Source organism: Anser anser, assembly GCF_964211835.1.
Source record: "Anser anser genome assembly, chromosome: 5".
NCBI lineage: Eukaryota > Metazoa > Chordata > Aves > Anseriformes > Anatidae > Anser > Anser anser.
Window position 1 is genome coordinate 65,951,226 of NC_139725.1, and position 13,889 is coordinate 65,965,114.

At 43.8% G+C, this 13,889-nt stretch overlaps 1 protein-coding gene across 1 annotated transcript; it reads left to right on the forward strand.

Annotated features, from left to right (window-relative positions):
* The first annotated feature begins 16 nt into the window (after positions 1 to 16).
* Positions 17 to 13,300, forward strand: LOC310901022 (heme-binding protein 2-like). Its single transcript, XM_083839888.1, has 5 exons — positions 17 to 375; positions 6,138 to 6,229; positions 7,510 to 7,651; positions 8,984 to 9,167; positions 9,581 to 13,300. Exons 1-5 carry the CDS (start codon positions 147 to 149, stop codon positions 9,750 to 9,752), a joined length of 819 nt encoding a protein of 272 aa, XP_083696014.1. The 5' UTR covers positions 17 to 146; the 3' UTR covers positions 9,753 to 13,300.
* Positions 13,301 to 13,889: the final 589 nt, after the last annotated feature.

The following is a 13,889-nucleotide window of genomic DNA, read 5'->3' on the forward strand; positions in this document are numbered from 1 at the left end:
TGGAGCCCGCCCCCGCCCCGCCCCGCCCAGCCCTCATAAAGCGCCGCGCCGGCGGCAGCGCCCGCAGCCCGGCTCGGCTCGGCTCGGCCCGGTTCTGCACGGCTCGGCCGGGCCCAGCACAGCCCGGTTCTGCTCGGCTCGGCACGATGGAGACGGGCGGGTGCCGGATGAGCGGCGCGGAGCCGGGCGGCCCGGCCGTGATCACGCTGGAGGAGCTGGACGGCATGGCGGAGGAGAGCCCCGACTCGGCGTACCACAGCAACGGCAGCAGCCTGGAGGAGGAGGCGGCCGAGCGGATGGAGGACGAGGAGCAGGAGCGGCTGCTCAGCTACTGGCAGAGCGTGGGCAGGGGGCACCAGGTGGACGTGCCCCGCGGTAAGAGCCGGCCGGGGGGGGGGGGGTGGGTAAAGGGGTGGCTCTGCACCCCCCCCCTGCGGCCATCCCACAGATAGGGGCGGTTTGGGGCTTTATGCTGGAAGTGGAAGGTTGCAGGGAGTAAACAAATATCGGGATTGACCTTGCCTTTTGACAGTAAGCCTCCCCGGCTTATCTTGTTAAGAAGTGGCTTATTTTCAATTTGGAGAAGGACGGGAGAATCCAAAAGGCTGTAGCAGGTCCTGTTGCTCGCAGCAAGCAGCGGAGGGTAAGGGCAGGCTCACCGCAGTCAGGACCGCGACGCCTCAGTGCTGCCCGTGTTCTGAGCGGCACAGATGCTGAGGAGCTCTGCCTCTCCTAAATCCTCCTCACGGAGGATGGAAAGCACAAAAGCCTTGCACAGACTGCCTCAGGCACTGTCTAAATGAATTCCCCGATCCTTAAACTCCATCTAGATTCCAACACAGCAGAAAGGGAACAGCCTCACTTTCTGCCTCCTTTTCAAGCCACATCTGGAAGTCCCACTTTATCTTTCTAATGCCTTCACAAGGAAGACCAATGACCCTTTGGGTACTAAGAGGAGGCCCAGCAAGCTCAGTCTGAACAGCGTTCACTGGCTTGCCTCCATGGGGGTGTCTGAATGTGCAGCACCAGACACAGTCCTGCTGCTCCAACGCTCGCTCCTGGTCACACTGGTCACAGCATCAAGTCCGGCAGCCTCCTGCCCTCCAGGGGCACAAAGAAAGGGAGTGGGTGACAAGAGAGGGTCCCTGTCTAAGGCATTAATCAAGGCCTGAACACCCAGATGTGAAATGCTCCCTTATGAGGAGCTCTGTATAGAAGGAACAAGATTCCTTCCCACAAAATGATGTAGAAGTGTCAATACCTTCTTTCACTAAGATTTATTATGCAGGAGATCAGGTTTGGCAAATCTGTCAAAAGTAGTGTTTTACCACATTGTGGTTGCAATATAATAAAAGGCTTCCTTTGTAGTGTTAGGGTAGGTGTTACAAAAATCAAAATGCAAGACTTCCCTCATTGAAGTCAAGATATGTCAAGAGAGGATTGCACCTCAACTAGAAGTAAGAGCTCATCAGCTCTGGATCTATTTACAGTGCAGGTTAACCTAATATCCATGTTTTAGTAATCAGTTAGCCTCGGACATCCACAGAGGAAATGCAGATGACATCCTGGGAGGAGAATTCCTTCGTTTCACCAGGGAGCACGCAGATCTTGTGACCAGTGTGCCCCATCCAAGCAGCTGCTGGCACTGGAGCCCTGCTGCAGGAAAGCACAAGAGCTTTACTTGGCTGTTTGCTGCCACAGTGCTAGCTGTGCACACAGAGCGTCTGAGATCCCAACAACAGCTTGCGTATTTCCTATAGTCTAGTGGAAAAGTCTGTGAAGTCAGGGCAATGCCCCGCTATGACAATAGTTCTGGGCTGCCACAAGCTTTGACACCTGTCTTGCTCTATGGGGACAATATGCCTCTCAAAAATGATACCTTGCTAGTAGGTTTTGTTAGTACCTTTCAAGAGTAACAGGAGCACTACGAGTCTTCTAAAAACAACAGATTTAGTGAGATTCGAACACTTCTATGACTGGCATAGCGATTTATCACAATTAACAAGACTGTAATCCTGTAAGCTGACTGTCTGGCCAGCAGCAAACCTTGCAACCAAAAGGTAAACAAAAACTGAAAGTATAGGATGGTATAATCTAACCTTCTTGGCTTGAGAACTCCATGTTACCTACCTGCACTCAGCAGAAGCAGAAGTCATACTTCAGTAGTTACTTTAAATTTCTCATTAATAATTTCAATACAAGATTAACAAGCAAGCTTGGGAAGGTTGCTACTCATCAAAACCATCCACTTGCTAAAGCATAGTTTCCAAAAGGTGCCCAGTGTACAAAGCAGCATGCTCTGAGGTCAAGTACCTTGGACCCACACCAAAATCTAGGTCTTGAATTGCACGTGACTTTGCCATTGGTTCAAATATGCTTCCCTTGCTGAGGTTACAGCACGTAAGGGGTAGCATGGCTCTGTTGGTACAGAGGCTGCAGGATGGTTAGAGCCAGGACAGGACTGTGCTGTGGCTGGGCTGTCCCGGCCACGCAGCCTCCCCCACCTCGTGCATAGCCTCACAAACCTGCTTGTGAGCAGCTCCAAGGTGCGTGGCACGGGTCTCGTGCTTCTTTTCAGCGTGAAGACTGGTTCCTTGCGGTACAAAGGCTGCCTCCTAAACTCAGAAGCCTGGTGTGCATGCACACTGTTTGAGGGCACAGCTGATGAGTTCATCCCACTTCAGTGACACAGCAGGTCTGATCAGACACAAATTAAGTTGTGCAACACTTCAAATACTGTTCAGTCTTTCTGCTATGTACAAGTCTTGTCAAGCGTGCATTATCTATGTAGATTTATTTGTAAAGATTTGCCTCTTTCATAATACCTACTCATAGGCAGGTATACAAATATTTCAAAACTGAAATTTACAATTAGTAGTTTTTAAAATTTAATTAAAGTAAGCCTTTACCTAGATATACTGCTACAACTCATTATCATCTTGCCTCATTTTTTCACACCAGTATTTAAGTTTGCGAGTTTGGACTGACAGAGGGTGTGTACATCAAGCAACTCACTTGCTTTGAGCTGTATAATCTAAATATTGTGCAGGCTAAAACATTTATTATCCATGGTATACTGCCAAGCCTGACAGGCAGAGATTCATGCACTGAAGAATTAAATTCCAGAACTCTCCTTTGCATTAACATGGGAAAAAAATATCTGACCACATTTATCAGCAAAGGGATCAAAATAGAGCTAACATTTCTAGAGCCTTAAAATGTTTCCTAACTCCTCGGTACTCTGGAAGTTCAGTGCTGGAAATCTCATCTACTGTTTTTCTCCTAGCATCCGAAGAGATCAATTGTAAATGTCATTACTTATATTTTAAATTTATTTCCCAGTGACATTTAAAAAAAAAGCTTAAAATTAACTGAAGTGTATCTTTCTACCCTTTATTAAAAGGATCTTTACTATTCCAAATAGTCTTAAAGCTAAACCCCCTGCACTGGATGCCAGGAGATGTAGGTTTGATTCCCAGCTCAGCTACAGATTTACGAGTGACCTAGGCTAAGTTAATTCTTCTGCATCTTAATTCTCTCCTCTCAAAGATGAATAATACTGTTCCCTCCCTCCCCCCCCATCATCCTGTCTTTTCTGCTTAAGACTTTGAGGCGCTTGAAACACAGAAGAGAAGGGATCTTATTTCAGCTGAAATATACAGTCCTTTGGAACATGTCTGATACACAGCATGAAGTGGCATGGCAGAAATTCACAAACGTTTTCAAACACTGTACAGAAAAATCAAGTTTCTAAACCTCCATCACAGTGCACAAATGCTTGCATTACTTCAAGTTTGACATGCAAAGGACCAGCTATTTTGGAAGAGAGGTTCTCTATTGCTAGGACTAGCCTTATAACCAGAGTTTCTAAGCCTTTCTGCTAGGAGCCAACTTCTAGGCGGGCTTTTTGTATGAACTACAGTTAGAGCAGTTGTTGAGGCAACCGTAGTTGCATCTACACCTAATCCAACTGTATTTAAACTAGAAAAGCATGGGAGAACAGGAGTACAAGAATATGCTAGTACTGAATAGGCAAGTATAATACACTTGCTCCTTCTATCCCCTTGAGCTTGGCTGGGAAGCGTGATGGTTGCTGCAGACTGGGCCGTTACTTATGTCTGCATCTGGAAATCAGGAATAGGTTCACTATAGAATCTCTTACAAAACGTGAGAATCATTCAAAGAGCTGTGGCACGTTTCAGTTGCATCTCTGTACTGAGCATGCTTAGAGCTCTTCAACACTATCTCGTATTAACGCTCCCTTCACATCATCTGCTGCCAGAACGCCAGAGCTCAGATCAGAAGTGATGGCATTAGACCGTACTTTGGGTCCTTCTTGGTCCAAAGGGCAAGAAGAAAGAAAAGGGCAAACATGAAGAGCATGCAAAACACAGTGTCCCTGTTAGTCAAATATACTTGGTATGTTCTGTTTAACATTTACTAGTGCTTTATGGTAAGGACTCATTTGAGAACATTAAACCCTGGTGTTTCTTTCAGTCAGGTTTAATGTCATCTGATATAAAGAACACAAACTATGAAGCTAGCTTTGCTCTACTCCCACCTTGTGAAGTTGTTTCATTTTTGCAAGATTGTTCGGTCAACAGTGTTCTGCCCCTTCCAAACTTAAACAGAAACTTTCATCTAATGTGCCTGGCATCTAATCAGAGACAGCCCATACGGATAAAAATTCTGCACCAGAAAGAAATAGTGTCAAGATAACACACAAAAAAGATCTTTTCTATTTGCTTTGTTAAAATCACATCCCCTCAAGATACATTTTTTCACTGAAGTATGCATTGAGGAATTGTTTACTCACCTTATACTTCTTTAACTTAATAGGACACTCTTCTTCCCCCTCATTTATAGTTTCAGCATTTTTAATGGAAGTATAAACATCTACTTACACTAATACACAACTACATGATAATTTAGGGTGTAAGGAGCCTCTGGAGCTCTGCAGTCTAACTCCTTGTTAAAAGCAGAGCTAGTTTCCAAGTTAGGCTTCTACCTGTCAGCTTTGAAGTCGCTCGGGGCCTCATCAAGCTGACACTTTCCCAAGGACAGAGGCCCCTCAACATCTTGGGCCCCTGTCCTGGTGTTTGATCACTGGCACTTGAAATACCTCATCAGAATTTTCCACAGCAATTCAGGTCGCAACTCGGTCCATTTCACATGGCAACTTGGTCTCTCTCTCTCTCTCTCCATATGTATATATACACACACGCTTCTGTGAGGTGGTGGAGAGCACACCTCCGCCTCCCCCTCTCCATCCGGAGCCCATCGGGTTCCCTCAGCACCCTTCCCTGCCGCGTTCTCCCCTCATCATCTCGGAGGCCCTCTGCTGAATTACCTCAAGTTCCTCACTGTCATTCCTCTACCACGAAGCCCCAGACCAGGTCCTGCAGGTGAAAGGCAGCCCCAGGAGCCACCTCCCTCACCCTGCTGCCCGCTCCTTGGCCAGTACCCCCGGGGCCTTTGCTGAGAAGTCTCCTTCCGACAGTACAAACGAGAGGTCACGGTCTCTTCTTAATGAAATCAGTTGTTTGCCTTCTATTTTTAAAGTTGTTCTGCCCTGTGAAGTCTTACTAGAAGGGCTCGCATTTAAAAAGAAAAGGCATCGCTGGGTAAATGTAAAGACGCAGAGCTTCAGTGTGCACACAGGGGCCGGAGCATCCACGAGCAGCACTGCAACGTGCGTAGCACCAAAGGCTGGGGCTAGCTATCAGACGAAATGTCATTTGGAAGTGACAGCTTCCACGGCAGTACTTCCTTGAACCTGTGAGCAAGAGCAGCCGACGCAATTTACTTCTTCATGTGGATACACATGAATCCGGCGTTGGAAGGGATGCCAGAACTGGCAGTACTCCTGCACAGAGCCGCACAAGTGGGCATCGACAAAAGCCCTTTCAAGAGACGCACGTATAATTGGAATATAGAGGGGGTGGGAGAGCAAGACCTGTTCTGAACAGTACAGAGACCAAAGCCAGTCAGCCATGCCTGCTAATACTGAAAAGCAAACTAAACTTGTTAAAAGCACACAGTCCACAGAAGTTTAACTAAGAGAAAGCAGAATGAAACATTTCATTCCTGTTTCTACAGCTTCACAGCTAACTTGGAAATGCGTTATTTTATTGTAGACATGGCAGAGCCAATTCAGCAGCTGACTAGAAATAACAGTCCCCAGGAGAGACAGACCATCCCGTTTACTCTGATCCAGCGCAAAGAAAAGGTACCGATGTCCTTCCCATTTCAGCTTCTAACGGTGTTTTCAGTATTCATACCTAGATTTCAAAGCTGTGTTCCTTTATAAAAGTAATTCATCCACTTATAGTACTAAAAATCCTAAGTGGATATACCCCTTATAGCTGGATAACTGCATTTCTTTTTTAACATCTCACTGTTTTTTTCATGCATCTGTGAAGTTTTCTGTTTTTGTAAGCTAGAAACTAGCAGGAATGTCAGAAGACAGTCAAGAATGGCAGTCTTGGTGACATTTTTGAATTAATTTAACAAAACCCCCTCATATTTTGACATTTGAAATAAAGCCCCATTTTCTTCATCTAAACCAATGCACTTCTTTTTTTTTTTTTTTACAATCGCGTTCATTCAACCTTAGGAAAGAGTACTTGGAGGAGATTATTATCTGAATTTAAAACCAAAGTTGTAGCTTTGTATCATGGGTCATTACAAAGAGAACATCAATTTGCAAATCCATCTCATAGAAACCATCTTATCCTCTAATAAAACCTTCAATGTCCAGCAATTTTTTTACAGTTCAGGAAGTTTGCACACAGGTATCTAACCTTAAATAAATGACAAAGAAATCTTTACTAACCACGTCGGAAGATTTCCATCCCATTTGTTTTAAACAGATCCATATAATTCAGGTTTATAAATATCACTATTTGATTGAATGTATTTCATCTGAACAGTTTGGGACTCCTAACTATTATTGTTGTAATTAAATGCTCAAAAGCAGTTTCTCTGTAGTGTTGTAGTAACTAAATATTTAATATTGCAAGGTCAAAAGTTATCAGTTCCTTATTTTGAAGGAGAACTACCTGTAGGTCTGCTGAAACAGATTTTGGTCCAAGATCATTAGTATATTCCTCCTGGGTTTATGTGAGAAAGGACTGACGTTTACATGTTCCTTTCAAAATCATTTCACTGACAGTCAAAAAAAGATGCAGTTTTTATTTTATTCGTGTAAGATGCATTCATTGCATTGGTTATGTTTATCTACTTCTTATATGCCAACTTGGACCTTGAAACAAATTGCATGTGAACTATGTAGCAAACAAAACACTTAAGGTATAGCTGACGCTGAGAGTTAAAACAACTTCTCGTGCTTGCTATTCTCCTGTTCATAAAGAAATCAACTTCTGTAGGTGCATGTTCTAATCAAAGTACTGAATATTGTATGACTTTTGTTTGCTTGTGGTATTTGTTTTTTTTTTTTTTTTTTTATTTAACTTAAAACACAGAATTATTATCTGATTGTGTTTGCAGCTTGGAGACCTGCTTTATGAAAAACGTCAGTATGGAAAAGCCAAGTGGGCTTGTATAAAAATGAAAGAAAAACAGTATGAACAGAGCATTTGTCTTGGATTCATGAAGCTTATGAGGTACATTTGTGAGCAGAATTCCTCAGGTAATTAGTACCACAATTCTTCATTACAGTGAAAACATTACATTTATGCACTAGCCCCTCCTAATTAGGAGGATACTTTTATTAGTTGTTTCTGTCTGTATCACCATCTTCCTGTAATATGGCCTTTCCAGTATAATCTAAACTAAATGCTGTTCCCTCTACATACGTGCTAGAAGGGAACGTCTGAAGGTACATGATCAATGAACTGACTTCCAGGGGCATCCTGGCCACTGCAACTGCTTGGAAACTGGCTCTGGCTATTTTTCTAGACTGTCGGCTATGAATAAGTCTTTTGCTACAGCACTCAGTGGTGTAGTTGTCACAGAAGTGCCTCAGTCACTTATTCACAGTTTAACACCGAGAGCCCGTAGTATTACACTTGCCTCACGTTAGCTCATGGTACTCAACTTGTGCGTGTCTGAATGGACACCAAAAATTGGTGTGGTTGAAGAGTATTTTCCACAAACATAATCCCATTTTAACTCAAAAACACTAAAAGGATAGCAAATCCACCATGTCCTTGATAGCTTTTCATTTTTACCATTCTCCAGATGATTAAGAAGTACTTATAATAGCCAATGTTTTGTTCTGTAATACCACATGCTGTAATCAAGCCAAGACTTAATTTCCTTTCCAAGAAACTAAAAACATTCTCTTAAAAGTTTTCCCTTAATCAGGTGTTCCCCCCCACCCCCAAATTCTGTTAATATTTTAAATATTGTTTAAAAGTTATTTTGGCTGCAGAACAGCAGTTTTGTTTTCAAACCATATAAAGAAGCAGATTTCTCACTCCTAATAATCACTGCTATCTGCACAGTAAAAACCACAAGCTTTATTTACTGCACAAATAAAGCAACATGTTTGTTAACAGTAAATCCTAAATGAATTCACAATGCAGCCCCCTTGTCTTGCTTACATTCTTTGCTCCCAAATATTTAAAATGTGAGACAAGGGCAGTTCACAAAAACACAATCCTCTTAAGGTGGAGGTAAGAAGTTATGTCAAACCATTCGCCATACGTAGAGACAGGAGAGCTTGACAACTACCACATTTTAGACACACATGCAAACATATTTGCACACAGAGGTTTTATATATGTATGTATACACGTACACGCAGACAGATACATACAAACTACAAGGCACAATAAAATGTTGCTTCCTACTTGGAATACAGAAATCCATTTTCTGAAGTATGCTGAATTCCTTCTAATAATGACAAATCTTTCTTCTCAGTGGTACTCACTTTATATAATTCAGTATGAGTTCAGAAATCAAGTATGGTATGAAGACCTCCTTTTGCACTTTCTAAAAGTCACGTTTGTCTCCTCAGGGCTGTACCTGGGGATAACAATACCCATTGTGACCATAGTACACACGAATGAATCTCAGTCGGAGATGACGCAGTCGGTGACGGTAGCGTACTACCTGCCCGAAGTGCTGCAGGACCAGCCACCTCATCCCTTTGACTCTGACATAATCATTGAAGAATGGCCGTCTACTATTGTTTATAGTAGGTAAGAAACATTTTCATTTTTTTCTAGTAAAAACGTAAAAAGAAGCAGTTTTCAATGTAGGCATGATGCATATATTAAACCAACCTCTAAAACCTAACAAACTCAAAACCTGATTTTCAGTACCTGTTGAAAGCTGCCTGCTTTATGAAACTAGGGTATTCAGAAAATAATGCACATGTAAATATAAGATACAACAGCATCTCAAAACACACTATATTCTGTATCGCTGGCAACAAACTATCTAACACGTCACTGAAAATGCTGACTTCAGAACAAACTGTTACCTGTTTGAGACCAACCACGGTCAGGTAGTGCCATTTGTGAATCATGACTGAGCTTAGAACAGAAGGCACACCTAGGCTTGGGAAAAACTGGATTTTAAAAAGAACTTGATATGAAGTTGATTGTTACAGGAGCTTCAGAGGAATCACCAATGAAGACTCTATCATGAGAGAAATAAACCTGTTGGCGGAAATTCTGGAGAGCCCAGAGTTATGTTTGCAGGATACGTTCATCATTGCAGGATATACAAACCCAGCTGCTGCTAATCGACACAATGAGATCTGGTTCCTCCAGAGACCGTAGCCGCCCGTTTCTGATGCTTGTCTGTTACAAGAATCAGCTCTGATTTACTGGCAGAATTTTACATGTGAATTGTGTGAGACTAGATGTCAAACCCCCGAGGAAATACAAAAACGTGGCTTTTAGCCAGCTTAGCGAGGCAATCACTCCAACTTAATAAGCAAACAGAGCTAACATGTGAAACCAGTTCTAAATAATTCTTACGGAGATTTTAGCACTATAAAAATGAGAAAGATTAGTTCACCTTATCTTCCCCCTTTCCCCCCCAAGATAAGGGACGCAGAGCCCTCTCCCCTCACCCACTTATTAGCATCTCTGATCTGCTGGGGCTTGGGACTGTCCTAATGGAGCTCCTGCAGCCCCTGTCCTGGCTTGCTCTGGGCACCTAGGGCTGCACCAGCTACAAAAAGGCACTGCTGGGGCTTTCGATGGGACACGCATTAAAACCAATTCACACGTGCAGACTATGCTTCAGAAAAAATAATGTTCAGGTCTTTATTTCTGAAGAGAATTACCAGATTTAGACCACTGGGATTAAACCAAGGATCAAGACGAGGCCAATACTGACCGGTTTTGTTCTTATCTCTGGTGGAGCAGAGATTCTCAATGCTTAATGCATTACCTCACCAAGCACTCAACCAAAGTACTTTAGACCTTGAGAAGAGACCAAGGCAGCAGGACAGCGCTTAGGCTCACTGACCTTTTGGTAGAAGAGTTACAGCTCACCTTAATCACCCACTCGCAGTAATCCCACGACTAAATGTGTCAGTCCCAAATAGAAAGCGGTTAATTTCAGCTCCAGCTTTCTGAACACTTTTATCTTAAATCTTTACTTCGACAGCAGTGTTTTTAACATTCAGCAATCTGTTCGCTACTTTTTACATTCTTACAGCAGTGCTACACTGCCGAAGTTAGAAATGCTACCAGTATTTCACGAAGCACAGAACCACACAAACTAAACATACAGCCCCTGACGCTCACCTGGCCCGGCCCTCTGCCGAAGGGCCAGCGCTGATGGGGCTGCTCAGGGCCTCGTGCAGCCCGGCGTACAGCACCTCCTGGGACGAGGATCCCCCAGCCCCTCTGGGCCCCGTTCCAGTATTTGACCACCCTCACTGTGAGAATTTCTCTTCCTAATTCCTAACTTCCCGTGCTGCAGCTTGTTTCTTTGCCTCTACCCACGTGGTGATTCTCGGAGCAGCCTGCCCACGCAGCGTACTGGGACTCGAAGCCCAGCCCGCGCAGCTCTGACGCCCCGGCTCTGAGCAGCACGCAGGCTTTGCTACGTACCACAGTTAGGGAGCACCCAACGCACTTTAGAGTCGAGTTAGCCAACAGGTTTGCTCTCAGAAATCCCTTCCATGTCTCCCCTTAGAGATACGATAGTAGAGTTTAATCTTAATCTCAGTAAATGACTTTTTGTATAAAATTTAATGGAGTATATCCCCAGAGTCATGTATCAACTACAACGTTCGGGCTTTAAGTTGAGCTTTTGTGTTCTCCAGTTGCAACACACAACAACCAGAGCCGCTGTCTGGGCGCTTACGGTAGCGTTAATTGGCAAACAGAGGGCATTTATGCAGTGCTGCTGAATAAACGTACAGGCCCCAAGGCCTTTAAGCCCTGTTTCCGCAGGGCTCTGTGCACAGCACTGACTTTTCGTTAACCCAGGACAGTGCAGCAGGGTCCTGGGGGGCGGCTGGGAGCTGCTGATCGCCCTTCAGCGTGACCACGGTGCCCTCCGGTGGCTGCTGCCTGCAGAGACGGGGGAGATGCAAGCAGGGGAAATACAGAAAGAGAGAAAAGCCTTACTTTGAACCGACAGTGCTGGGGGACCTCACCCCCTTCTCAATCTCTGGTTTCCCCAGCTATTCGGACAGCCTGCCCCAGCACAGCCAGGTGTATTGCCACAAACAGACTGTGCTTAGAGGGAGTGGGAGGGCGGGGGCAGCTGGAGGGGCAAAACCTCAAAAAAGCCGTGGGTTTGGGGTCCTCCTCGTTCCAGCCAGAGAGCTACCGAGCCCGGAGTGTGCCCCGAGCTGCCAGGTGACAGTACGAGTGCTTGTGCCAGGGGCCGCCCCAGCTGGGGGCACTGTCTGATGAGCCAGGTTAAATGCACATCCAAGCATCTCTTACCCAACAGGACGAGGTGGTGAAGATGCCTCTCGTATCTTTTACTGCTCTCAGCTTGTTCAAGGTACAGGATCACAACCAGGGGGTAAAAATCCGACTTGCTTTTCAATATGTGGAATTGTGTCCTGTTTCAGTACCCCTAACGTTAGGGACCAGCTAGAGTAGGCATTTTAGCTTTGCCTTTTATTGTTAACATCTTGCATTGTTGGAACTGCCAGCCAGTATTAAAGTGGAAGATAAAAAAATAATGGAAAATAAGAAAAACTTTTCTAAAGCCGACTTGCATTGAAGGTCCAGAGAAGCATTAATGACAGGTTTTGTTTTGCCCACTCCTCCCTTCCCCCCTCCTCCCCAATTTTTATATAGGGGCAAATAAAAACAGATTCTCAACTCTCACAAGATTTTATATCAAATGAAAGAGGCTTCTGCAATTTGATTGCTTTTGCTGGTTATAGAAATTATTTTAGTACAAATGTAAAACATCTACTGGAAGCAGTTCAATTCTCTCACCAGAAAGTATCAGTTTTTAAATGTAAAATTATGTACAAAGTCTATTGAAAAAGTGTTTGCTATATGGCATGTCTCTTTCCATAGAGAATCTTCACCTAAATACTTCTGCAGCTCAGTTACTTGTGGGTTTGTAATAGAAACACGCTTGTTACTAAAGCATAAACCCAAGGTATTTCTCGGAATGTGCTGATACCCTAACCACAGCAAGCGCTCAGTGTTGTTTTATGTGAAACTGTGAATTCCAGATAGTGCTTATTTTGGCTTACGTTAGGCTGCTTCTGCTGCTGAGAAAGAACCAATTAATCTGAAGTTTGAGGATACACTTTATGGCTATGGAACACGACCAGCTTCTGCAAACAGCCCTCACCAAGTACTGCGTTTTGTCATTGACACAGTAAAGTTTGCCTAATAGTTACACCCATGAATGCCAAGAAATGTTACAGTTACTAAAAGAGATCATTTTAGAAAGTTTGAAAACCTGATGTCAAACATAATTACCTAACTCCTGTTATTGGAATAGGTATTTTATTACCCACCTGTGGCTCTGCTTTGTAAGCCATTAATTAAAGGATTTCCATTTTTAATTTGAAGTATTTGATTTCTACTGTTCAAAAGAGATAATAAAACAGAACTCAAACATACTTTGGAAGATTAAATGCTATAGCCTTAACAGATAAACATTGTCCTGCATACCGTGTATTTTTCAAACAAGCATTAGTGCCTAAAAAGTTTATTCCAGCTGTTGTGATACTCAGGTCCTTGCTTGTTGTATGTATGCAAATATAAGCATATTTTTTCTGGCATTGCTGAGTTGTGCAGCTTTACACTGCCCTTTATTTTCACTTAAATGTTGTCTTGTTTACTGTTGCTGTTTGTCAAAATTAAAGATAATGATTTTATTGTGCAAAGAGTATACTTGGGTTTCACTTTTTGTATCATATAAAAAATTATTTCTATTTGTTAACATTTACTTCAGAATTCTGTGTTTCGTGATCTCTTTATTTCTATTTTTCCTCTGAATGGAAACAACATTAGTCCAAAGGTACTGTTCTGATCTCACAGAAGACATTTAAGCCCTGAATTTGCCTCGGTTGCTCTAAGACCCAAAAGACTTAAATAACCCTCACAAAACATACATCTTTGAAACAAACACACAAAAAGCCCATACACCTGGAGCTACATATCTATATGCTGTAGCCAGCAGTCTGCTGGCGAGCTCATTCCCCATTGCAGAAGCCACCTGCAGCCGCCTTTTGTAAACACCCAGCGTCGCCTCCCACGGCTCGGGGTAGGAGCGGTTTCAGGACCAGCTGCAGAGCAGCAGCACTAACGCAGCGTAACGTACCTATGTGGGGTCTCCTCCTAAATCCTGACGCCGTTCAGAACGGACTCCACGACCGACTCTTTTGGGGGGCTAAAAGGACCACACAACCGACACGTACTTGTCGCACCTCGGGGGCTGCCCTCACAGGATCTGATCTCGAGGTGCTGGGGAGC